At 36.5% G+C, this 26,395-nt stretch overlaps 1 protein-coding gene across 5 annotated transcripts in view; it reads right to left on the bottom strand.

Moving 5' to 3' along the window:
- Positions 1 to 1,624: 1,624 nt before the first annotated feature.
- Positions 1,625 to 26,395, bottom strand: part of CEP70 (centrosomal protein 70) — a 105,808-nt gene continuing 81,037 nt past the window's right edge. For 4 of the 5 annotated variants that reach the window (XM_032408613.1, XM_032408612.1, XM_032408610.1 and 1 more), the window contains 7 exons: positions 22,007 to 22,112; positions 12,799 to 12,969; positions 7,859 to 8,005; positions 7,515 to 7,683; positions 7,027 to 7,141; positions 5,900 to 5,979; positions 2,641 to 2,976 (listed from right to left, as the gene is read on the bottom strand). In XM_032408613.1, the coding sequence (XP_032264504.1) occupies positions 2,915 to 2,976; positions 5,900 to 5,979; positions 7,027 to 7,141; positions 7,515 to 7,683; positions 7,859 to 8,005; positions 12,799 to 12,969; positions 22,007 to 22,112 (850 nt within the window). In that variant the 3' untranslated portion in view covers positions 2,641 to 2,914. Of the gene's footprint in view, positions 2,977 to 5,899; positions 5,980 to 7,026; positions 7,142 to 7,514; positions 7,684 to 7,858; positions 8,006 to 12,798; positions 12,970 to 22,006; positions 22,113 to 26,395 lie in introns of all 5 variants that reach the window. The other variant, XM_032408609.1, reaches the window with a different exon arrangement.

The raw sequence follows: 26,395 nt of genomic DNA, 5'->3' as shown, positions 1-26,395 counted from the left end.
TCCCAGGGTCCTGGGATCGAGCCCCACATCGGGCTCTCTGCTCAGCCGGAAGCCTGCTTCTCCCTCTCCCACTCCCCCTGCTTGTGTTCCCTCTCGCTGTCTCTCTCTCTGTCAAATAAATAAATAAAATATTAAAAAAATAAAAAATAAAAAAAATAAATAAATAAAAAGAATATGATTCACCATTTTTATACAGCTCAAAAACAGGTAAAACTCAACTATCCTGGTTTAGGCATACACAAAAGTGGCAAAGCTATTTATAAAAAAAAAAAAAAAAAAAGGAAGAGACTAACATAAGTCAGGCTAATAGCTACCCCTTGGGGGAAGCGACATGGGGGGGTGTATTTGGGAGTGCTGGTGATGTTCTACTTTTTTTATTGTTGCATATGTATTCACCATTATACTTGACATTTATGGTTGATACCCTTTTTAGCATGTGTTATATTTTACAATAAACAAGATGAGTAAATAAATGAAAAAGGAAAATATCCAACAGCTATTAATTAAAAGAAAGGACAAACCTGCATTCAAGGTGAAATGCATGAGTAGCAATAGAGCTATTAATTGAGAAGATATTATCAACTATGAGTTTATAAGTACATGAAAGTAGGCTTGAAATACATAAAACAAATTTGACAAATCCAGAGAAATTTTAGTATCTCCCATAAACTAACAAATCAAGAAGACAAAAAAATTGATAGGAAAATTTAAACTATTTAATAGCAGTATATATCAAACAGAGATGAGGCTTTTTTTTTAAGCAACATGTGGAATATGTATAAATTTCATCACATACAAAATCACAAAGTCTCAACAAATTCCCAAAGACTTGATACCAAAAAAAAAAAAAAAAGTTCTCTGACTACAATGCAATAAAATTAGAAAAAAATAATGAAAAGACAACCTAAGAAACCCTATATATTTTCAGACTTAATACTTCTAAACTTCCACTTTTAACCAGGATGGAGTAACAGAAACCAAATTTACCCTTCTACCTGTACCAACCAGAACCAAAACAAAACAAAGAACAGACAAAATGTATGAAACAGTTTTCAAGACACTGGATATCAGGTATATGTCCATACAAAGATCTGAACAACATGAATGTTTATAGCAGTTTTATTCATAGTAGTAAAAAACTCAAAATACCTAAAATCTCCATCAATAAGTGAATGGATATAACAAACTGTGGTATACTCATACAATAGAATACTACACAGCAATAAAAAGGAATGAACTGTTAATAAATGCAACATGCAAAAATCTCAAAATAATTATGCTGAGTAAAAGAGGCCAGACAAAAAAAAGAAATCAATTGTATGATTCCATTTACATGAAATCCCATAAAATGTAAATGAGTCTATAGTGACAGGGAGAGCAGATCAGTTGTTGCTTAGGGGTAAGCGGGGGCTGGGTAGGATTACCAAGGGCAAAGAGGTAACTTTTGGAGACATGAGGTATGTTTAGTATTTTGATTGTGGTGATGGTTTCACAGGTATATATGTGTGTGTATCAGAACTTATCAAATTGTATACTTCAAATATGTACAGCTTATTAGTCAATTATATATCAATTAAAATGTTAAAAAAAAAAAGGACCTAAACAATAATTGCAGTACTTTACTTGTATTTTAAATAATTAAAACTGGATAAAAGTAGATCTGACAAGAGTCCACAGTTCTTCCTCCTAGTGGCACTGTCCCGCTCAGTGACCCTCCAAAAAAAACTCTGAGGCCTCTGAGGAAGAGTTTGAAAACCTGTTTTAAACTAAGAGCTAACCAGAGGCTCTTAAACTAGCTAACAAAATTTAAATTAACGTAATTTTTAAATTATATTTCTTCCTTTCAAATACTGTTAGATTTACAAACTGCCTCATAGCAATTTCTTGGAGTAATCTAATCAACTAAGAGTATTTACATTATTGAATATCCAATTACTTTTTCTACTTAACCCTCAAAGACACAGATTCTTTCACAAATTATTGGCTGGAGTTTAGAAATGTAACTGCAGCCTAACAAAACAAAGAATTTTAAATCTAGAAAGAGACTAGGCCTGCTAGATATAAAAGAATGGCGAGGGAGGGGGGTGCAGTAACACTGGTCCCTTAAAAAATCAGACTGAATATTGAGAACAGAGAATAAGCAGAAGGCAGCAAGAGAAGTATTCTTATATAAAATAAAATGCAGCAAGGCTCAGCCTTGTAAGAAAATATGATTCGTGCATAATATAAATAAGTCACTGAGGACACTTATATTTGGAAATTCTTCACAAAAACTTTATTTAAGATTTCATGTCCTTATAAAAAGTATATTACAACAAGATTGCAAAAAGATACTTTTTTTGATGAGAGACTACTATCTACTTATCTATATTACCTCATAATTCATTTCCTATCCTAACACAATGATAAAACATTTTTTCCTTCTTTTCTTCCTCCTGCTTTGAAAAGGCAAGTGCCATGAGGGATATCTTAATAGAATGTGCCATTTCCTTGCCAGGAAAGCAATAGGTTCTTATTGGCTGAATTCAAGAGAGCCACTGGCAATCCTTGTTCCCAGAATCAAAAAGGTCACTAAACCCTCAACTTAAATACAACCTTTTTATTATTTGCAACCTCTCTGAGTTTGTTTTACTCACACATTATATTTTAAAACAGTCTTAGACTTTAAGCACTGAAGAATTGCTTAAGAAATGTTTAAATGACTTAAAGTCAACTTACACTTCAGCTTACAATGTTTTCTATATAAGAATCTCAAAGTTAATAAAAATATAGATGTGAAGGACCCAATACTAAGAAGGGGATGAATTCTGAGAGTAAATACATTTATAACCCTGTCTCAAAGCAAGATCAATCCTATAAAATACTCAGAATGTTAAGAATGCAATTTACACAGTAAAAATAATTTGATTTGTTTTCAGTATGAAAGTATTTTTAATTTCTTTACTGCAGGTACAATGGCATCCAAGTCATCAATTTCTGTAACAGAAAAACATGAATAAGGAAAGAGTAGCTTTATCTAGTGATAGGCTCAGATGAAATGAGAATCTCTATGCAAAGCAAACCTCAAACACAAAGGCAACAACCTTAGCTCTTCTATGCACATGAAATTTTTCTCTAATACTGATGATAAGAGTGTCACTGATTCAGACACAGATGCTTCATAGGGCATCTGTTTGTAAAGCTACCCTATACCTACAAGTATCCCCTGACTCTGATAATAATCTCATTAGCAGTGTGCTCTTATTAAGCGATCCTACTGGCCACATTTGTGATATGTCATTGCTGCTTTAAATCCATGTAATTACATGGGTGAGCCTACATGGTGAAATCCTAGGTGAAAGCTGTCTCTTTTCTGGGTCCCTATCTGAGCACTTAATGATTTCTTCTCATGGAACACAGTCCTCTCCTTAACTCTATTGGAAAAATTTCTCATTAGTAGGATCATTCTTAGGTCTACCTTTTAGGATGAAACATATCTACATAATAAAAAGTGTGAGGCAGGGCGCCTGGGTGGCTCAGTTGGTTAAGCGACTGCCTTCGGCTCAGGTCATGATCCTGGAGTCCCTGGATCAAGTCCCGCATCGGGCTTCCTGCTCGGCAGGGAGTCTGCTTCGTCCTCTGACCCTATCCCCTCTCAGGTGTTCTCTCTCTCTCTCAAATAAATAAATAAAATCTTTAAAAAAAAAAAAAAAAAAAAAAAGTGTGAGGCAAAGTACAAATCTCAGATGCAATGTGTTGAAGAGCTTAGTCTGGTCCAGCTTACTAGATCAACTAGTTCAGGTTCTTCTCTGCCAGATTCTTTGTGAATTTGATTTCTCTTTCTAAAACTGTCTTCTTCCAACCAGCCTGTTAAATTCACTGTCTGAAAGCTCTTGGCCACTGGAGAAGCAAGGTCCTTTTCTCTCATTATCTAGGCTCCAGCACTACAAGCCCCAGTGGCAAGTTCTCTAGATTCTTAACATTTTTTTCTACCTTATTCTGTTGGGCCACTGTTTATAAACTCATTTTCCTTTATATAAAACATGCTTCCTTAGGTTCTACCTCTCTTCCTCCATGTTTAGCTGAATTTTGGTTGCTTTTCCTTTAACCTAAACGTATAGCCCATGCTACTTAAGCTCCTGACTTCAGTCAGAATACTTGTCTAGATCCACTTACAAAGTGTCAAGATACCAGAAAAAAATATAAGCAAGTCTACAACAGAGAATTTGATTCACACCTTGCATCACCTGTTTTCTCACTAAATGAGATACCTGCCTTATAAATGAACCTTGCAGAGAAGGATCTTGGCTAATATGAGAATATCCTCAGCTAATCACACCACTTATATGAGAAAAACAAAGTCCTTCTCCACATCTGGTATTCAGTACAACACTCTGTAGCTGATGCTTAAAATGACATCTAGTAATAAAAACAGTTATATTTGCCAATCAGATTTAACTTTCCCAATGTTAAGTGTCATTTTTAATTCCAGAATTTCAACTATGACATAAATACAGAGTTCATCTGCAGGGAGACATGGCTTCTTGAAGTAAATGATCCCCTATGAACCATGAGTGTCATAATATCTGAGAGGAAGTTTCTATAAAAGGATTCTAAAATAAGTGTTACCCGCACACCTATTAAAATGTTTATTAATGATGAGAACTTCCCTGTTTAACTGCTACCCCAAAGCAAGTAAAATCATATTATTCTATGAAACTAGGGTCTTTGGGATATGAGGCAACACATTTCTACAATTTCATGTCTCATCTTAAGTTTAGCTTTCAAATTACATTTTCCCTTGCTATGATCTTTTCAAACATATGAGCATGCCTAAAGCACATTCAGTCACTGTCTCCCTTGCTTCCACAGTCTACATAAAACTGGCCACAAAACTTCCTTTATGTTTACGAGGCTAGATACTCCAGTCAGATGCTTCTTTTCATTTATTCATCTTCTTACCAAATTTTAATTTACTCATTCCCTTATCTTCTATTAAACCTCATTTCTTCTTCTAATTTAATTTTATTATTTTTTTTTATGTGAGCTCTCTGCCCAGTGTGGGGCTTGAATTCACGACCCCAAGATCAAGAGTTGCATGCTCTTCCCACTGAGCCAGCCGGGCGCCCCTCTTCTTCTAATTTAATTTCCTATGTCAAGGAGGCATTCTTTAAAAAAAAATCTTTCAAATGAACTATATAAAAAAAAAATTCATCAGTGAATAAATCACTTTAAACCTTAAAAAGTGTTCTTAATAGTAAGATAAATTACTTTTATAGCCATATATAATCACACTTAAAATAAGAGCCTTGGGTTTCTATTTTGCCTATGATTCCTAAGCAAATTACATTTTTCCCTTTAAAAGATAATACTAATAACAAAACCCTCAATCTGACCAAGAATACAAATATATCTTTTTCCTTCTACAGATTTATAAATTTATCTTTCTTTTCACAGATGTTTACTTTACATTACTTCTTATCACCTGAGAAAGAAATTTAATTTGTATATTTTAAATAACACAGTAGGTAAGTTCTATCTTAAAAAAAAAGAAGGCAGAAAAAAAAAAAACTAAACACCTTCAAGATCATAAATTCTATGAAGATTTCTCATTAGGCCACGCCAGAGTCAGGGTTAACCTGGGCCTAGCCAGAGTAATACCATTTCTCATTTTATGGTTTCAAAGTAAAGGCAATCCGTAGCTCTTTAAAGGATATGTGCTTCTCTGTTTTGTAGACCACACCAACCAACTCTAATTACAAGTTAGGAGTGTATTTCCAGAACTGTTAGTGGTTTTTAGACACTTTCTACCAAAACACTCTAGGTAAAAGCACTAATACAGCGACTAAGGAACACTCATCCCTCAAACCCACTGACATCTTAAGACTCGAAATTTAACCACCACCAACAAAGAGCTTACCTAAGATTTCAAGTAGATCATTAGTAAATGCCTGAAATGCTGGGAAAAATTCCTCATGTTCTTCCAGTTTGTTGATAATGCTTTTAAAAAAAAATGCACAGTTTACACTGAATTTCCAACTTAAGGTTCTTGCATCTGATTGAAATAAAACATCCTCAAAATGGAAAGAAATTTCCTAATTTCAGTATAAATTTAATAATCATTTACTGCAATCCTTCCTTTTTAAGGTCTTTGTTCATCTAATACCACTTTTCTAAAACAAAACAAAACAAAACAAAAAACCAAACTCTTATTAATCATTGTAAACATGTGTCCCAAAGTTAAATTTAACATTCCTAATGTGGAAGACTTTCCATTTAGCTTGAGAATTTTCAAGAGAACTTGCTTTTTAACATTTGCTAAAAATTGTTTTTTATATCCCGTATTCTATTAAACATTAAGAATAAGTATCAGTCATCAGTATAAATGTGGGAAAGGGGAAAAAGACCAATAGTGAGACATACGTTCCTTTTAAAAGCATCAAGTATGAGAAAACTCAAGTGTCAGATCTTCCTAGGATACTTGCAGAATATATGGAATGGGTGGTATATGTCTGTGTTCCTCTTCCCATACGTTGTAGTATGAAATTGGCGGGGGGGGGAGGGGGAAGCATTGCTTTAATATGTTTCCATATTTTAAAAAAAATCAGTTTTATTTTAGAGATGACTAGCTTTTAAAAAAACTCGTTAACATTTATTTTCTAATCAAATAATAAATACACTGTTAGCAATTACTAAGCGACCTATAGTAGTGTACTAAAAATAGGACTTGTTTATATACTCTGAATACTAACATGAAGTTGCTAACAAGGTGTGAATTTCTCCATATATAATTTCCCCTGGGAACAGGCTTATAGCAATAATGCTGGAGTCCTGACCCACCCTATGTAAACTTACAGGCCCTACGATCTATTTTTATCTTGAAAATACTTGGCATTCTCTCCATCAATAAGGTGTGAGATTATTTTAGACTGTCAAATTATTTAAAAGATGCTATCCCAAACAGGAAAGATAAATAACTTATGAAGTTCTGAAAGTCTTTAATTTCACCAATCCAAGCATTGTGGAAGATACTTTTAAAATAAATACCTTTGGAGGTCTTCAGGTCCCAATACCTGCATAACCTGTTCATTCACATCCTCATTAATCAGCCTACACAATTTTCCAACTGTGTTCACCAACACACACAATGAAGATGAACTATCTGAAAGAGAGAAATAAAAGGATATTTTTAAAAAATATTTATTTACTTGACAGAGAGAGAAAGAGAGCACAAGCAGGGGGAGCAGCAGAAGGAGAGGGAGAAGCAGGCTCCCCGCCAAGCAGGGAGCCCCATGTGGGGCTCGATCCCACGACCCTGGGATCATGACCTGAGCCGAAGGCAGACGCTTAACCATCTGAGCCACCCAGGCGTCCCTAAAAGGATATTTTAAAAGAGAATTTCATCATCATTAAATCAAACATTTTATGCTTTAGTTATCCTCAATTTTCTTACTTTTCAATTTTTTAACCTACTTTTTGTTGATTTATTAGGAATAATTCTTAAACGGGGGCCAGAAAGGACAAAGAGTCATCACCTAATTCTAAGAGTTCTTGGAGGTTTCTCACAGCATTGTTCATTTCTCCAAGCCTAGTATAAACTTCATTCATTCGAGGATAGACTCCATTTAAAGAAGGCACATCAAATAACTTTTGGAAGTGAGAAACAATAGCTTGCAAAGTTTTTAAGTTTGGCATATTGCTGTCCTGTCCAAAAGAGGGAGAAACAGTTCACATGTTAAAATAATCCCAAGACTTTAATAAAAACTTTAAAAAGAGAAAAAGAATCTTAGTAGAACAAATATCAATATCTGTATCACTATCAGTTTTTAAGATAAGATTACATTAAAATGTGAACATTTACATAAGTATTATGCATTACCTTTTCCTTATTTTCAACTTCTTCTAACATGGTATCTACTATAAACAACAGATCTTCAATTCTGATACCTTCATTTTCATCCTGCTTTTTTAAATTATGCCAAGGCACCAGTTCTGCAGATAGTATTTTCAAGGACTTATACAAATCCTTTATAACAAAAGAAACAACATGGTATTATTGACCTTAAAAAAGTTTCCATAATAATGCTAATAAAATATAATTATCCAGGCAGGTTTAATATATATAAACCATCATCAGTACTTTTTAAAAATACCATTGCCAGCTTAGAAAAAATCTGTTAAATCTGTTTTCTCCAGGTAAATATAGGGCTTACAAAAAACATGATATATTGATTATCTGAAATCTGGATATTTAAAGTAATGATGTTATTTATTAGTAGTATATGTTATTTAAGTAATTATTTTTGAACTATTGATGGATAAAAAATAAGCTTATCCTTTATATTTTGGCCTTGAATAATTTTATAACAGATTTATTGAGATATAATTCACATAAAATTCATTCTCTATAAGTGTACAATTCAGTAATTTTAATCAGTTTTCAGAGATGTACAATCATCACCATTATCTAATTTCAGAACAGTTTCATCACCCCAAAAAGAAATCCCATACCCATTTACTGCCATTCCCCATTCTTTCCTATCCCCAGCACCTGGGTCACTACTAACCTACTTTCTGTTTCTATGGATTTGCCTTTATGTGAAATGCCCACAATAGGCAAAACCATAGAAACAGATAAGTGGCCTTTTGTGACTGGCTTTCCAGATAAAAGGCCCTATAAGTGGGCTTTGTGACTGGCTTTCCTTCACTTAGGATAATGTTTTCAATATTCATCCATTATAGCATTTATTTCTGGGCAGGTTTTAATTTGAAAAACTAATTTAATTTAAAAGATTCTAAATTAAATTAATTCTACTTAATCTTCATGACAGCCTACTTAATTCTCTTGGCCTAGACAGGTTCTCCTAATTTATTTTAAGCTGTGCACAAAGGACAGAGCTACTTGAAGTTTAAAACTGGTCAAACCGATAAAAATTTACTGAGCATTTGCTACGTGCATGGCACAGTGCTTGGCCCTTTAGAACACTGCTGTCCAAAAGAAATGTAAGTCAGAGTAATTTTATTTACTTATTTTTTGAATATGATAGTTGACACACAGTATTACATTAGTTTCAGGTATATGACTTAGTGATTTGACAAGTTTACACATTATGCTATGTTCATCCCAAGTATAGCTACCATCTGTCCCATTACATTGCTATTAAAGTACCACTGTAAGTAATTTTAAATTGTTGAGTAGCCACATTTAAAGTAAAAAGAAACAGGTAACATTAACTTTAATAATATCTTTGGTTTAACCCACTATATCCAAATATTATCATTTTAATACATAATCAATATTTTGTTTTTTTCTATACTCTTTTAAATCTGGTAGGTATTTTAAACTTGCAGCACATCTCAATTGAGACTAGCACATTTTAGGTGATCAAAAGCTAAATGTGGCTAGTGGTTACTGTATTAGACAGTGCAACCCTAAAATACAGAAAGAAGTACAGGAAATTCTTTTTCCAACTCTCCACTTATTTATCATTCTCCAGTGAATGCCCAGACCTCACATATTGGTATCTGTAACCTTTCATTTGTTAAGAAGGCATACTATTTCAGCAATTCAAGGCAATATGTCAGTATCAAACGAATGTTTTAAACAATAACTGCCACTAGAATTTGAAAAAGTCAGGAAGTTGCAGCATAAATACCTTCATTAACTAATGCTTCATCACCAAGGTGCAATTATAAAGAAATGGTCTTCAGTAAAAAGCACACCAAATATAAATTTTGCTTGGGAATAAAGTATTAGATAGGTAAGATAAAGAGCTGTTCTTGTCTTTGAGATCATGACCTGAGCCAAACTAGGAGCTGGATGCTTAACTGACTGAGCCACCCAGGCACCTCATGTTCATCTTTTCTGATTACCTCCCCAATGCCTTGAACATAGTAAATCATCAAGCCCTGAAAAATCTAAAAGAGGGTCTCCTGTGTTCTCCACATTGCTCAGCTGTGGGGATGTAGACGTACAACCAATGTCCTGTCTTTGTACAGCAGGCCTCTGGAGCACTGGGGAATGGGAAAGCCACAAGGTACAACAGCATACTGGATTGGGAAAGCAACAGTATCTAGCTCAACTTTCCCGGAAAGGTGAGTGGGAAGACAGAAGGAAGAAAACAGACAGCTCCTTCATGCCTTTCCCATCCTTCTCTTTTAAGCCAAATCTAACCTGAGGAAAAAACTAATCTAGGAAGATGGTTGTCCCAACCTTAAAGGCTACTACAACACAGAAAACCTTTCATATGAGGCCACAAAGAACTTACATAGTTTCTCAATTTGGATCCTGATTCCGCAGTAATAAATATCTGAAGCATTGCCTAAAATCCATGAGTTACTTCAGCGGCAGAACCACTAAATTCGTCTCAGGGGTCCTTGGACTATTCTAATTATGTAGCTTACTCTCCTTGTCTCCTTCTAGTGGAAAAACTATACAGTAGCAAGAACTCACCACCACTGTAAAGCTTTTCTTGGGGGTTCTTCCTCTTCCAGAATCTGGAGCACAAGTCATCTACCTCATTCACTTAGCACTTTATCACGGGCTGTTTTTTTTAAAGATTTTATTTATTTATTTGAAAGAGAGTGAGAGAGCACAAGCAGGGGGAGGGGCAGAGGGAGAGGGAAAGTAGGCTCCCCGCTGCAGGGAGCCTGATGTGGGGCTTGATCCCAGGACATCAGGATCATGACCTGAGCTAAAGGCAGACACTTAACCGACTGAGCCACCCAGGCGCCCCCTTTCATGGGCTGTTTTTATGGCATTCATTTCTTCTAATGATATCTTGAATGGTTAAATTTTATTTCGTGTTTTTTAGTAAGTTGTATCTCCAATTAGTCTGAATCTTGTGTTCATTTTTTAAAAAGATTTTATTTAATTTATGTGAGAGAGAGAGAGCATGAGCAGGGGTAGAAGCAGAGGAGGAGAGAGAGAGAATGTGAAGCAGACTCCACGCTGAGTGCAGAACCAATGAGGGGCTTGATCCCACAACTTCGAGATCATGACCTGAGCCAAACTAGGAGCTGGATGCTTAACTGACTGAGCCACCCAGGCACCTCATGTTCATCTTTTCTGATTACCTCCCCAATGCCTTGAACATAGTAAATCATCAGTAACTATCCATTTATTTGATTCTTCCTTTTGTCTCCTTTCTCTTCTAGTCTTTTAACTTCTCTTGGGAAGGCTGGGCATGTTCTAGCCCATCTTCCTTGAGAGGAAATGAAGTAGGGTTAGCACAATGGGGCACCGGGGTGGCTAGTGAGATGTCTGACTCTTGGTTTTGGCTCAGGACATGATCTGATGGGTCATGGGATCAAGCCCCACATTGGGCTCCCTGCTCAGCAGGGAGTTTGCTTGAGGATTCTCTTCCTCTGCCCCTCCCCCAACTTGCTCAATTGCTCTCTCTCTCAAATAAAAAAATAAATCTTTTTAAAGTGGTGTTAGCACTATTTCCTCCTACTGGGAGAACCCCCTGACAAGCAGTGACTGGGTTTACATAATTAACCACTAATTATTTACCCTCTGCTAAGATATAAACTGGAGAGACTCAGGTCTATAAGACAGGTATATTAATCTAACACTATCACTCAATTAAAATGTTTTCTATTTTATAGCTCTATCTGATCCCTATATAAAAAGGGAAGGCAAAATTAGGCTAATGTGAAGATTCTTTCATCATTACAGGTATGTTTTCATTAATTTTTTAAAATTCAATATCATCATCTTCATTTTGTTGTCTTGGAATTTGTTATTCTGCTTCATTCTTTTGACAAATATCGAGCGCTCATTATGTATCAGGAGGTTCCTTGGGACATATCAGAGAATAAAAAAAGGTAAAACTCATAAAGCTTATACATTCTTACACATATCTTCTGTATCATTTATACTTCATGCAATAAGGTTTCTGTTGACAAATACTGTTACTGAATCGCATCCTATGAACAGAGGTAGTGCTATATATATTAGTTATTGAAAAATCTAAAGATCAGGGGTGCCTGGGTGGCTCAGTCGGTTAAGTGTCTGACTCTTGATTTCAGCTCAGGTCATGATCCCAGGGTCATGAGATCGAGCCCTGCGTCAGGCTCCATGCCTCCATGGAGCCTGCTTAGAATTCTCTCTCCTTTTCCCTTTGCCCCTCCCCTCTCTCTCTAAAAAAAACAAAAGAAAGAAAGAAAAATCTAAAGATTAAAGGGAACAGAAACTAAATATTAATGACCTTAGCAATTCACCTTTCAGTGAACTACTCAACAAAAACTGAAAAACCTGAAGATACACGATAAATACACAATAACTCTAGAAACTGAAGAAATTTTTATCTTTCATGGATAGAATAGGTAAAAGTAGTATTGGCTGCTACTGAACTATTAACTGCTCTACAGAATAGGCAGATGTGGACAGTTTTGAGAGAAGGAAAATAATTTAAAATATGAAGAGGGAAAAAAATCCCTAATTAAAATGGAATGAAGGATAAAACATTACATCTCAAGAGAAGTAAGGGCCAGGAAAATCTGTAGCATGGAGATACCAAAAAGAGGAAGATGAAGGTAGAACAGTGAAGGGCCCAGAAGTACAAAACAGATTTTCAACATGGCAACAGGCCTAAAAAAAGTATTTGGTAGAACTTTACAGGAGGTAAAGCTTATAGTAATGATAACATCAAATAGGTAGTACTTAAAACTGATATGGTAAGTAGCAAGTTTTAAGTTTTAAATAAACTAAGCTATACAGATAATACAAACAAAAAAATGAAGCCTAGTCCTATTAATAAAGCCCAGAGACTCCAATAGATTTTCAAAGCATGTAAAAAATATTCAACCCCTTACCTTTAGGGAAGTCAGTTGATCTGCCCACATTTCTATTATAGGAATAAGATGCTCAAATCCACAATCCTGAACAAGATCTTTATTAAAATGTTGGGCTCCTCCTTTGCTCTGTTTATAAATTATTACTGGAGCTCTTGGATTGTGAACAATTGAATTGATGCTATTCAGAACCTTAAAAAAAAAAAAAGAATGTTTTTAAGTTGAAATGTTTATCATAGTCTTATCAAAGTGATTTAGGTTAAGGAAGTGCTTTATATGTCAACGTATCATCATTTTCAGAATTAATTTTAGGCATTAAGAGGTTCTTTAATAGTACTGACACCTGTAATGTTAACAGCAGTTTTATCAACATAATTAAACATATAAGTTCTAATGAGAACCAGAGACTCCAAAGAAAAGCTAAAATGCATTTTCAAATGATATGGACTTTAAAGTAGATTATGAATGACCTATTACAATTCACACAGGGAAAAATAATCATCAATACATCCTTAGCTAGAGTCTCACATTTCTCTAATTCTATCTCCTCGTATTTAAGCTAAATCAGATGTTGAAAGGGGGCATTTCCTGTTGTCTCATAACTTCAGTTAAAGTTCAAAGTTCAAGGACAATGAAAAATAAAGTCCAACACATTCTATACAGAAATCCTGGAAACATCATGCCAATTCTGGAAACCCCAGACCCAATTCAGAGAACTAATCCTTAAAATGCTGTTCCTCTACAACCACTCTCAGTACCAAAATCTGTATTATCAAGGTTCTACAGAGAAACAGGAACAATGTGTATGTATATAAACATACCTAAAAAGATTTATTATAAGGAATTGGCTCACACAATTATGGAAGCAGGTAAGTCCCAATTTCTGCAGTAGGCAAGCTTGGACCCAAGAGAGCCAATGGAGTAGTTCTAGTCTGAATGCCCACAGGCTTGAGACCCAGGAAGAGACAGTGCTTCAGTTCAAGTTTGAAGGCAGGAAAAAAACTGATGTCCCAGCTCAAAGGCAGTCAGTCAAGTGGAGCTCCTTCTTACTCAGCCCCTCTGTTTTAGTCAGGTCTTCAAATGACTGAATGAGACTCATTCACATTAGGGAAGGCAATCTGCTTTACCCAGTCTGCCAAATCAAATGTTAATCTCATCCATAAACACCTCACAGACATATTCAGAATGATGTTTGACCAAGTATCTGGGCACCCTGTGGCCCAGTCAAGTTGATACATAAAATGAACCATCATAAATACCCACATAATCTCTGCCTAGATTTAACAATTGTTAACATTTTCCCATATCTGCTCACTTAGCTGAACTTTCTAAAGAAAATAGACATGATAAAACTTAACCCTCAAATACTTAAGTATGCATCTCTTAAAAGTAAGCATATTCTCCTACAAAATCCTAACACATTATACATAAGAAATTTAACAGTAATTAGGGGCACCTGGGTGGCTCAGTCAGTTAAGCATCTGCCTTTGGCTCAGGTTATGATCCCAGAGTCCTGGGATGGAGTCCCACATAGGGCTCCCTGCTCAATGGGGAGCTCGCTTCTCCCTCTCCCTCTGCCGCTCCCCCTGCTTGTGCTCTCTCACTTTCTCTCTCAAATAAATAATAAATAAAATCTTAAAAAAAAAGAAATTTAACAGTAATTCCCTAATATCATCAATCCCTGGAGTAAATCTTAAGTATCTTTTTTTTTTTTTTTTTAAAGATTTTATTTATTTATTTGAGAGAGAGAGAATGAGAGAGAGAGAGCACATGAGAGGGGGGAGGGTCAGAGGGAGAAGCAGACTCCCTGCTGAGCAGGGAGCCCGATACGGGACTTGATCCAGGGACTCCAGGATCATGACCTGAGCTGAAGGCAGTCGCTTAACCAACTGAGCCACCCAGGCGCCCAAATCTTAAGTATCTTAATATGTACAGTATGTGACTATAACCCCTCTGCCAAAAGCTATGAGTTCTACCAAGGAGAGGAAAGGAAGACCCAAAACAGCAAGTTTAAACAAAGAAGAGTAAAGCCATTTCCTTATTTACCACCATCAAGCCCATACCATTTAATAAATAGCTATATAAGTATAAAAACAAGATACTATTTTGATCTCAAATCTTTGTCCCTACTCATACTTCAAGCTATAACTCACAGGTCTCTTGGTACTAAGATTTCAGATGTTTACTGAGGTGCTTTTGTTTTGAGTTCAAGAGAGTATTTCAACATTTTCTTCTCTTGTATTTAAACACATTTCAATGGAAAAATTAATTCCCCTCCACAGAATTATTAATGACAGCAGAGCATATTCTTATGACTTGATCACAATCAGGTGAATGGCAGCAAAATATGTATTAACAGTGGGGAAACAGTAAAATGACAATTACGAGAGAGATGGGAATTTTAAAAAAAAAAAACTCAAAAATAGGCCTTATCTATTCAGAAACAGTTTGTAGATACTAATAAACTCTTGCTATGGATAAAAACTGTATCTTAAGAGTAATCATTAGACAAATAGAAAAGAATTAAGATGACAAATGTCCTAAGTACTTGAAGAGAAAAAAAGACAAATCTCAACCCAGCAAATGTCAGGAAAAGAACAGAACCAAAAACCATATATAGAAAACAGAAAAATGTCAGGAATAAAAGCAGATATATGAGTTGGTCTCAATATCCATGAATGGTTTTATTCCCTGTTAAAGGACAAAGCCTCTCAAATTGTATCTAAGAAACAAGATGGAATAAAAGAAATTCAGTTACATGCTGGGTACAAGAGAGTTATCAAAAGAAAAACAAAAACAAAAAAACAGTTTTCAGAAAAGTGCCTGGAAATAAAATCAACTCAGAGATATATGAATAACCAGCAACAATCAATTAGAAAATGTAATGGAAAAAAGGATGCTATTCTCAATAGCAATAAAAGTTATAAAATACCTAGGAAAATAAACCTAACAAAAAATACTCAAGAGCTAAATTTAAAAATATATAAAACTTTATTCAAGGCTACAAAAGAAGGCCCATGTAAAATTAGAGACATATTTCTGAATGAGATGATTCAAAACTATAAAGGTGTCACCTTTCCAAATATTAATCTAAAAAGTTAATCCAATTATAGTTCATCTCAATAGGATCTATTTTTGATTTTGACAAATTGTTCATCCAGAAGAATAAATAGCAAAGGAAAAATTTTTATAAGAACAATGACAAGATTCTTACCCTAAAAGGTATCAAAACCTACTATAAAATTACAGAAGTTAAAAGAATATGGCAATAGTATAAAAATGGAACAGACTAGAGAATCTAGACACAAACCTATGCATATGAGTAGATATGATAAAGGTTTCATTTCAATGAAGTAGAGAAAGAATGGTCTATGAGAAACTGTAAACTCAAATGCCTCTAGAAGCAAGGTAAGACCATGACTGAGTGAAACAAGGATGGCCAAGGGCTGTAGCTAACTGAAGAATACAGGCCCATATGTGACAGGGGAGAGGCTTATGCCTACGATATCTGCCCTGATAATGACTATGCAGGAATTTGTTGCCAGATTCTGTGGGCTTTTTTTTTTTTTTAAAGATCTTATTTATTTATTTGACAGAGAGAGAGAGCGCGCACAAGCAGAGGGAGCCCGATGCGGGGCTCGATCCCAGGACCCTGGGATCATGACCTGAGCTGAAGGCAGACGCCCAACCGACTGAGCCACCCAGGTGCCCCTGGATTCTGTGGCTTTGTTTTTTTTTCTAAGATTTTATTTATTTATTTATTTGACAGAGAGAAACACAGCAAGAGATGGAACACAAGCAGAGGGAGTGGGAGAGGGAGAAGCAGGCTTCTTGCAGAGCAGGGAGCCTGATGCGGGGCTCGATCCCAGGACCCTGGGACCATGACCTGAGCCGAAGGCAGACGCTTAACGACTGAGCCACCCAGGCGCCCTGATTCTGTGGCTTTTTAAGAGAAGCTTAGAAATAAGCTTAGAAATAAGAACTTAACAAATAAAATATCTTAATTTTTAAAATATTGGTATTTAATTCAAAGTTTAAAAAACCCTGTGTGGGTCCAATAAAATATGAGCATAGGCCTAGTTCAGTCAGTACATAGGCTTAATCACTCATCTATTCAATAAATGGTCTATAAAACCAGCAAGGTTAGATCTCTACATCATACCACTTAGAAAATTAAAGTTTATATGGACTAAATATCTAAATAAAAACAAAACTATGTAAGGACCTTAAGAAAATAGATTTACATATATAATAATAACAGCAACAATAATAATTATACCAACAACAGCAAAAACACAAACAATAAAAAGGGAAATGGCTTAAGGGAGGAGAATAGGAAAAAGGATTATAAAATCCTTTATTTTTTATTATACTTAGCTAATAAAATTTTATTATTTATTTATTTGAGAGAGAGAGAGAGCACGAGCAGGGGAGAAGGGCAGAGGAAGAGGGAGAAAGAGACTCCCCATTGAGCAGGGAACCTGACCCAGGACTCTGGGATCATGACCTGGGCCGAAAGCAGATGCTTAACTGACTGAGCCACCCAGGCACCCCAAAATCTTAAAAATCTTATCAGCTTTTTACTACCCTGCTTTGAATTAGGCCAAAGTCTTTCAAGGAGTAAGACAAAATCTAAGTCAAGCTACCTACAATGTTTTTAGCCAAGAAGATATGTCATGGTAAGACAGGATAAGCACACACAAACACAAATATTCCTTACCACCTGATAATTTAGTAAACTGAGATGGAAACCAAGTTTCAAATATAATAATAGTAGTGGATTTTAACACTCTACTTACATCAATGGACAGATCATCTAAAGAGAAAATAAACAAGAAAATAAAGGCTTTGAATGATACACTGGACCAGATGGACTTAACAGATATATTCAAAACATCCAATCCTAAAACAGCATAATATACATCCTTTTCAAGTGCACATGAACATTCTTCAGAATAAATCACATATTAGGTCACAAAACAGGCCTCAACAAATAAAAAAAGACTGAAATCATACCATGCACCTTTTCTGACCACAATATTATGGAACTAGAAGTCAACCACAAGGAAAAATCTGGAAAGAGCACAAACACATTGAGGTTAAACAACATGCTACTAAACAATGAATGGGTCAACGAGGAAATAAAAGAAGAAATTTTTTTAAAAATACATGGAAACAAATGAAAATGAAAACCCAGTGGTCCAAAATCTTTGAGATGGAGCAAAAGCAATCCTAAGAGGGAAGTATATAGCAATACAGGCCTACCTCAAGAAGCAAGAAAAAATCTCAAACAACCTAACTTTACACGTAAAGGAGCTAGAAAAAGAACAAATGAAGCCCAAAGCCAGGAGAAGGAAAATAAAGACTAGAGCAGAAATAAATGCCATAAAAACTAAAAAAACAATAGCACAGATCAATGAAACTAGCACAGATCAATGAAACCAGGAGCTGATTCTTTGAAAAGATCAACAAAATTGGTAAACCTCTAGCCAGGCTTATCAAAAAGAAAAGAGAAAGGACCCAAATAAATAAAATCACAAATGAGAGAGAAGTAACAACCAAAAGCACAGAAATATAAACAATTATAAGAGAATATTATGAAAAACTATATGCCAATAAATTAGACAACCTAGAAGAAATGGATTCCCAGAAACATTACCAAAACTGAAACAGGAAGAAATAGAAAACTTGAACAGACTGATAGCCAGCAAATAAAATGAATTAGTAATCAAAAAACTCCCAACAAACATAAGTCCAGGACCAGATGGCTTCATATGCAAATTCTACCAAACATTTAAAGAAGAGTTAATACATGTTTTTCTCTAACTATTCCAAAAAATAGAAAAGGAAGGAAAACTTCCAAATTCATTCTATGAGGCCAGCATTACCCTGATACCAAAACCAGATAAAGACACCACACAAAAAAAGAGAACAGGCCAATATCTCTGATGAACACAGATGCAAAAATTCTCAATAAAATACTAGCATACCGAATCCAACAATACATTTAAAAAATCATTCACCACAATCAAGTGGGATTTATTCCTGGGTTGCAAGGATGGTTCAATGTTTGCAAATCAATCAACATGAAACATCCCATTAATAAAAAGAAAGGATAAGAACCATATGATCATTTCAACAGACGCAGAAAAAGCATTTGACAAAGTACAACATCCATTCATGATAAAAACCCTCAACAAAGTAGGTTTAGAGGGAAAATACCACAACATAGTAAAGGCCATATATGAAAAACCCACAGCTAATACCCTAAATGGGGAAAACTGAGAGCTTTTCCTCTATAGTCACAAACAAGACAGAGATGTCCACTCCTACCACACAGTACTGGAAGTCCTAGCCATAGCAGTCAGACAACAAAAGAAATAAAAGGCATTCAAATCAGTAAGGAAGAAGTGAAACTTTCACTATTTGCAGATGGCAAGATACTACACATAGAAAACCTGAAAGAATCCTCCAAAAAACTGTTAGAACTAACAAATGAATTCAGTGGAGTCTCAGGATACAAAATCAATGTACAGAAATCTACTGGATTTCTATATACCAATAATGAAGCAGCAGAAAGAGAAATTAAGAAAACAATCCCATTTGCAGGGGCACCTGGGTGGCTCAGCTGGTTAAGTGGCTGCCTTCAGCTCAGGTCATCATCTCAGGGTCCTGGGACTGAGCCCCACTTAGGACTCCCTCCTCAGAGGGGAGTCTGCTTCTCCCTCTGCCCTTCCCCCCCCCCCCCCCCCCCCCCCTGTGCGTTTCCTCAAAAAAAAAAAAACTTAAAAAAAAAAAAAAAAAAGAAGGAAGGAAGGAAACAATCCCATTTACAATTGCACCAAAAACAATAAGATCGCTAGGAATAAACCTATCCAAAGAGGTTTAAGACCTGTACTCTGAAAACTATAAAATACTGATGAAAGAAACTGAAGATGATAGAACGAAATAGAAAGACATTCCAAACTCATGGATTGGAAGAACAAATACTGCTAGAATGTCTATACCACCCAAAGCAATCTATACATTTAATGCAATCCCTATCAAAATACCAACAGGATTTTTCATAGTGCTATAACAAATAATCCTAAAATTTGTATGGAACCACAAAAGACTCTGAATAGCCAAAGCAACCTTGAAAAAGAAAAACAAAACTGGAGGCATCACAATTCTCTACTTCAAGTTATATTACAAAGCTATACTAATCAAAACAGAATGGTACTGGCACAAAAATAGACACCTAGATCAATAAAACTCAGAATAGAAAACTCAGAAATGAACCCATAATTATACAGTCAATTAATCTTCGATGAAGAAGAAAAGAATATCCAATAGGAAAAAGCTCTCTTTAACAAATGGTTCTGGGAAAACAGGGCAGCAACATGCAAAAGAATGAAACTGGACCACTTTTTTACACCATACACAAAAATTAATTCAAAATGGATTAAAGACCTAAATGTGAGACCTGAAACCATAAAAATCCTAGAAGAGAATACAGGCAGTAACTTCTTTGACATTAGCTGTAGCAACTTCTTCCTAGATATGTCTCCTAAGGCAAAGGAAACAAAAGCAAAAATAAACTATTGGGACTACATCAAAATAAAGCTTCTGCACAGAGAAGGAAACAAGGCAACCTACAGAATGGGAGAAGATATTTGTAAATGATATATCTGATAAAGGGACATATCCAAAATATATGAAGACCTTATACAACTCAACACCCAAAAAACAACCTAATTAAAAAATGGGCAGGATATGGGGGCAATCTGGCTGTGACATCTGTCACCCCACTGATCGCCAGGGTTGATTCAGCTGATCTGGCTGGCTAGGCAAGTGTCCCTTTCCTCCCTCACCACTCCATGTGCATCCCTCTGGAAGCTGCAGGTTTGGTCAAAGAGGACGACCTTCCCCAATTGAGGAGGACTATTCTTCAGTCAAGGGTATACAAGTAGCTGCATTCCCCTACTAGAACCTCCAAACAAGCTCTCAAGGTCCATTTGTAGGAGAATGTAGGGTAGTCAAGTTTTCAAGGTTCTAGACCACATCCAAATGAGGCCCTACATGTGGCAGTCTGCCTTTCTTTAAAAAGGGGGGGGAAGGGGCAGAAGATATGAATAGACATTTTTCTGAAGAACGCATACAGATGGCTAACATACACATGAAAAGATGCTCAACATCACTCACCATCAGGGAAATGCAAATCAAAATTACAACAAGATATCACCTCACACCTGTCAGAATGGCTAAAATCAACAACACAAGAAACAAAAGGTGTAGGGGAGGATGTGGAGAAAAAGAAACCCTCGTGCACTGTTGGTGGGAATACAAACTGGTACAGCCACTGTGGATAACAGCATAGAGGTTCCCTAAGAAGTTAAAAATAGAACTACCCTAGGATCCAGCGACTGCACTACTAGGTATTTACCCAAAGAATACAAAAATACTAACTTAAAAGGATACATGCACTCTGATGTTTATAGCAGCGTTATTTACAATAGCCAAATTATGGTAACAGCCTATGTGTCTATCAATTGATGAATGGATAAAGAAGATGTGGTATGTGTGTATATATACGTATGTATATATACATATACATATACATATGTATATACATGCATACATACATATATATGTATGTATATACATATGTGTGTATGTGTGTACACACACACACACACACACTGGAGTATTACACAACCATAAAAAAATGAACTTTTGTCATTTGCAAGGACACGAATGGAGCTAGAAAGTATTATGCTAAGTGAAATAAGTCAGAGAAAGACAAACACCACATGATTTCACTCATATGTGGAATTCAAGAAACAAAACAGGGGCGCCTGGCTGGCTCAGTCAGGGGAGCATGTGACTCTTGATCTCAGGGTTGCAAGTAGAGATTACTTAAAAATGTAAAAAATTTTAAAAATTAAAAAGAAAACAAAACCAAAAAGGGAAAATAACTACAGAGAACAAACTGATGGTTACCAGAAGGGAGGGGGGGGGGGGGGGGGGGGGGGGGGATGGGTGAAATAGGTGATAGGGGTTAAGGAGTACACTCATTGTGATGAGCACCGGGTGTTGATTGCATGGAAGTGTTGAATCACTATACTGTACACCTGAAACTAATATTAGACTGTATGTTAACTGGAATTCAAATAAAAAGTTGAAAAAAAAAAAAAAGAAACCAAGGTTTCACTACAAATAACCAGTCTCTTTGCCAGTTGTTCAATACCTGAAAGTATCTCTGGTCAATTAGGGCCTGCCGCTGGTTATCTTTGCTGGGTTCATCTGGTTTCTCTGGGTCCTCTGCCTTTTTTTGACTGATAAGATCCTGTAATCTAAAGGGGAAAAAATAAATCAAGATAATATAAAATACTTTCCTAGACACTGGATTAAGACAACAAACTGAGTCAATGATTCAGCTACCCTCCAACATCTTTAAATTAATTTTTTTAAAGATTTATTTATTTGAGAGAGAGAGAGTGTGTGCATGAGCAGGGGGTGGGGTGGGGGAATGGGCAGAAGGAGAGGAAGTGGAGAGAATCTGAAGCAGACTTCCCCGATGAGGGCAGAGCTGACACAGAACTTGATCCCATGACCCCAAGATCATGACCCAAGCTGAAATCAAGAGTCTGACTGAGCCATCCAGGCACCCCTAACCCTCCAACAGCTTTATGTCATATTTACATATATATACATTTTATACACACACACATTTTTTACATTTAATTTTGTAAGTCATATTGTCACTGGAAAACAAGAATGCCCCCTCAATAGACCACAAATTAGAAGAAATCGCGGAAAACAAAAGGGATCAGACTGAAGAAGAAAGTTCTAACCATACCCCGACACTTGCAAAAAGTAGAATAGGAAAGAACTACAGGAAATGATGAAAGCAACTTCCAAGGTACTCTGAGATTGGAGGCTATAGGTAAAGGGAGCAAGGAGCAATGCTCAGGGCAATCTGGGCACTGTAGCAGCAAGAACTAGACAGTACGGTTCTTCCTTTTTTATACTGTATTTGTACCAAAGAACAACCAACAGTGATGCCTGGGCTAGTCAAGAGGGCATGGAAACCCAAGAGACCACTGTTCCAAGTGGCTACCAGAAATCTGACAAAGTTTCTTTGCCTAGAAACCTATGTATGAGTGTATCCACCTAGTAGCAAACCCTTTCCCTTCACCAAATATCTCCTATGTCAGGCTGTAGTAAACATTCTCCTCCCACCCACCATGCCTCTGGAAAAAAATGATTAAAACCCATTTCAAATTAACCACATTAAATTTGAGTATGCCTATCAGTTTCCTGCAGAACCCTGACCCATTAAATCCACTCATGACTCATTAATGAGCTTGACCTGCTATTTCTAAAATAGAACAGCAATATTCCTGGGCACTTGGGTGGCTCCATCAGTTAAGCATCAGCCTCTTGATCTCAGCTCAGGTCTTGATCTTAGGGTTGTGAGTTCAAGCCCTGAGTTGGGCTCCACACTTGTTGAAAAAAAAAAAAAAAAAAGGCAATATTCCATCATGTCATTTGCCGGCTAAAAAACAAATCAATGGCGGGGCACCTGGGTGGCTCAGTTGGTTAAGCGTTGGACTCTTGGTTTCCGCTCAAGTATTGATCTCAGGGTCTTGAGTTCGAACTCCGCATGGGCTCTGCACTCAGCAGGGAGTCTCCTTCTCTCTCTCCCTTTCCCTCTTCCCCCTCCCCCGGCCCCCCCTCGTCCTCTGCCTGTCTCTCTCAAATAAATAAATCTTAAAAACAAAACAAAACAATCAATGGCTTCCCACTGCTCTGTGAACTAAACCTAATCTCCTTAGGTCAGCATTTGAACAGCTCAATGCCAGTAGCTGTTACCCAATATTCCTCATGACTCCTTTCTTACCTCATCTCTTACTATTACCCTACAATTATCTATTCCAGTCATATGTATTACCCTTGATCTTCACTCAATTGCTTTTCTCTGCTCTCTGATGAGTATATGCCAAAAACAAATTAATATTAATAAGTGGCATTAGTTCTAGGTAAAAAGTCAATCTCCTTCATCCAGTAGATATAAAGACCTCACAATCCATTTTCCTTTTTTTTTTTTAAGATTTTATTTATTTATTTGACAGAGAGTGAGAGAGAGCATGTACGTGAGAGGGAGCACAAGCAAGGGATGCTACAGAGGAAGAGGGGGAAGCAGGCTCCCCGCTGAGCAGGGAGCCTGACGTGGGGCTTGATCCCAAGACCCTGGGATCATGACCTGAGCCAAAGACAGTTGCTTAACCGACTGAGCCACCCAGGCGCCCCTCACAATCCATTTTCCACCTGACTTCCCACCTATTTACTAAATTCATATACTTTACAGTTTTGCTGAAGGCAGTGCCAGGAGCATATTATCTAGAATACAAACAGGACACAGAAAAGCCAATATGCTCTCTAATGGGAATACAAGTAAACTGATACATCTGAATTTAAATGTTAGTTAACCTTTCACTCAGGTGAAAATGTTTAACTTATCATTGAACTGTTTGCAAGTCTGATTAATAAATATTACGCTATAGATATATAACATTTTAGCTGTCAGTATAGTAACCTAAATACATAATTGAAAGTACTAGTTACAGTCACTCTGGGAAATGATATATGATTCAATTAACTACATGAATAAAGACATACCCTCATTTAATGACAATAATCAACTTATATTAGGATGGTGATGATGATAATTGCATTTATTGAGAACATTCTCTATGAAGAACTCTTTTAAGCACTTTACATTGTAAACGAATATTTCAAAATGGAGCAAGCAAGACTAGCTAAGAGTCTCTTAAAATAGGGCCAGGGGGCCAAAAGGGAGGAGGATTTTATGCATATCCTAATAGGAAGAAACTAAACTTTTAAAAACTTTTCAGCCAGCTGTGGCCCTCAGTCCTCCTCACCATGATAGTTTCAATACCTCACATGCATATTAAATTAGCTCAACCCATCCCAGTTAACCTAGTTTCAAACCGTTTTGCATAGAGGACCTAAAGGAGAATGGCACTTATTACCTTTCACCTTTATAATTCTGCCTCCTCTTTGTCTCCCTCAGAACACAATTCAGGTTTCTACCTGAATCTGTGTCTCCCAGATTGCAATTCTAATTGCCCAAATAAGTATCTGTTTGTTTAAATTTTCAATCAGTTCCTTCTTGGTTGACAACATGTATACATTTCATCTCATTGTTTTTCTAAGTTTACAGAAGATGATGATTAGTGAAAGCTAGGGACTCATGGGATATTGACCTTTGGTTTGCCTGGTCTCACAGTAAATATCAGCCAAAGCATAATATTCCTGAAAACTTTGTATTTCTGCAAAACCACAAAGGTAAAAATAACAGAGTTCAGGAGAAAAGTAGTGTTAGAAACCAGACTACATAAAATTGATGCAGCTTGTAACCAGAGAACCACCACCGGTCGGTCCCTCAGGAGGTTAGACAGCCCCAGTATGTCTATAGGTTGCCTCAGGGGATATTAAAAATGCACAGACCACAGAGCAGAAATGTTGGCTTGAGAATGCCAAGACTATGAAGATGGAAATGGATCCAACTCCAGGCCGAAGAAGCTGAGGTTCAAACAGGCAAGGGAGGAAGTGCAACTTGCCTCCAGCCTGGAGTCTGTCTAATGCAGAGGGTCAAGGAGGGAGCCCTGGGTGCAGCCTCTCATTTTAAATTTTCTTAAAATAGAGCTGAGGGGGCAGTTGCCTATGTACTAGCAAAGGTTTTCCCCTTGCTGAAAGCTGTACTACTGCTATTCTAATTCCTTGTACCTAGGAAAAACCCTGTGAACAATGTAATGTCTATTTTACACTACTAATCATTCCCCTGTTTCCCAATTGCATATGACTTCCTTGATGTTTTAGAAATGTGTTTTAGCAGTATAGGCTGTACTCAGAAATATACTAGGGTTATTCTGTTGTCTCCAGAGCAGTGAGGAGGGCCTAAAGGCCATAAAAATTCCTTAAGAGTAGCTAAAGGATTCTTCACATACTTAACAGATACTTATTCCATGCAGCCAGCAGCAACAGCTATGTTTCTTTGTAGAGTCTGGGAAACCCAGCAAACTGCACCTCCAGCTTAAAATGTGCTGTGCTGTCTCCTGTTTTCTATAGACATCTCCATAAGACATGTTTCTATGTTCAGGTATTTTATAGCTTTTAACTGTGTCTGGATGAAGCCTTTCCATGATTCATGATGACTCCATTCTGGAGATGAGGAACAAGCTGAAAAGTGGAATGCCAATTTTGTTTTAAAAAATCCTGCTTATTGGGGCGCCTGGGTGGCTCAGTCGTTAAGCATCTGCCTTCCACTCAGGTCATGATCCCAGGGTCCTGGGATTGAGCCCCGCATGGGGCTCCCTCTCCGCGGGGAGCCTGCTTCTCTCTCTCCCTCTGCTGCTCCCCATGCTTCTGCTCTCGTTCTGTCAAATAAATAAAAAATCTTAAAAAAAAAAAAAAACCTGCTTATCTTGCCACAAAGATACAAAACACATATATATACCAGTGTGAGCCTCTCAGAGTTATACATTCCCTGAATCCTTTTCTCCACATTCCTAGGATTTTTTATACGATTAGGATGAAAAGGGTGGTTCCC

Source organism: Phoca vitulina, unplaced genomic scaffold, assembly GCF_004348235.1.
Source record: "Phoca vitulina isolate PV1807 unplaced genomic scaffold, GSC_HSeal_1.0 scaffold10, whole genome shotgun sequence".
Classification (NCBI taxonomy): Eukaryota; Metazoa; Chordata; class Mammalia; order Carnivora; family Phocidae; genus Phoca; species Phoca vitulina.
This window is presented reverse-complemented; position numbering and strand designations above follow the sequence as displayed.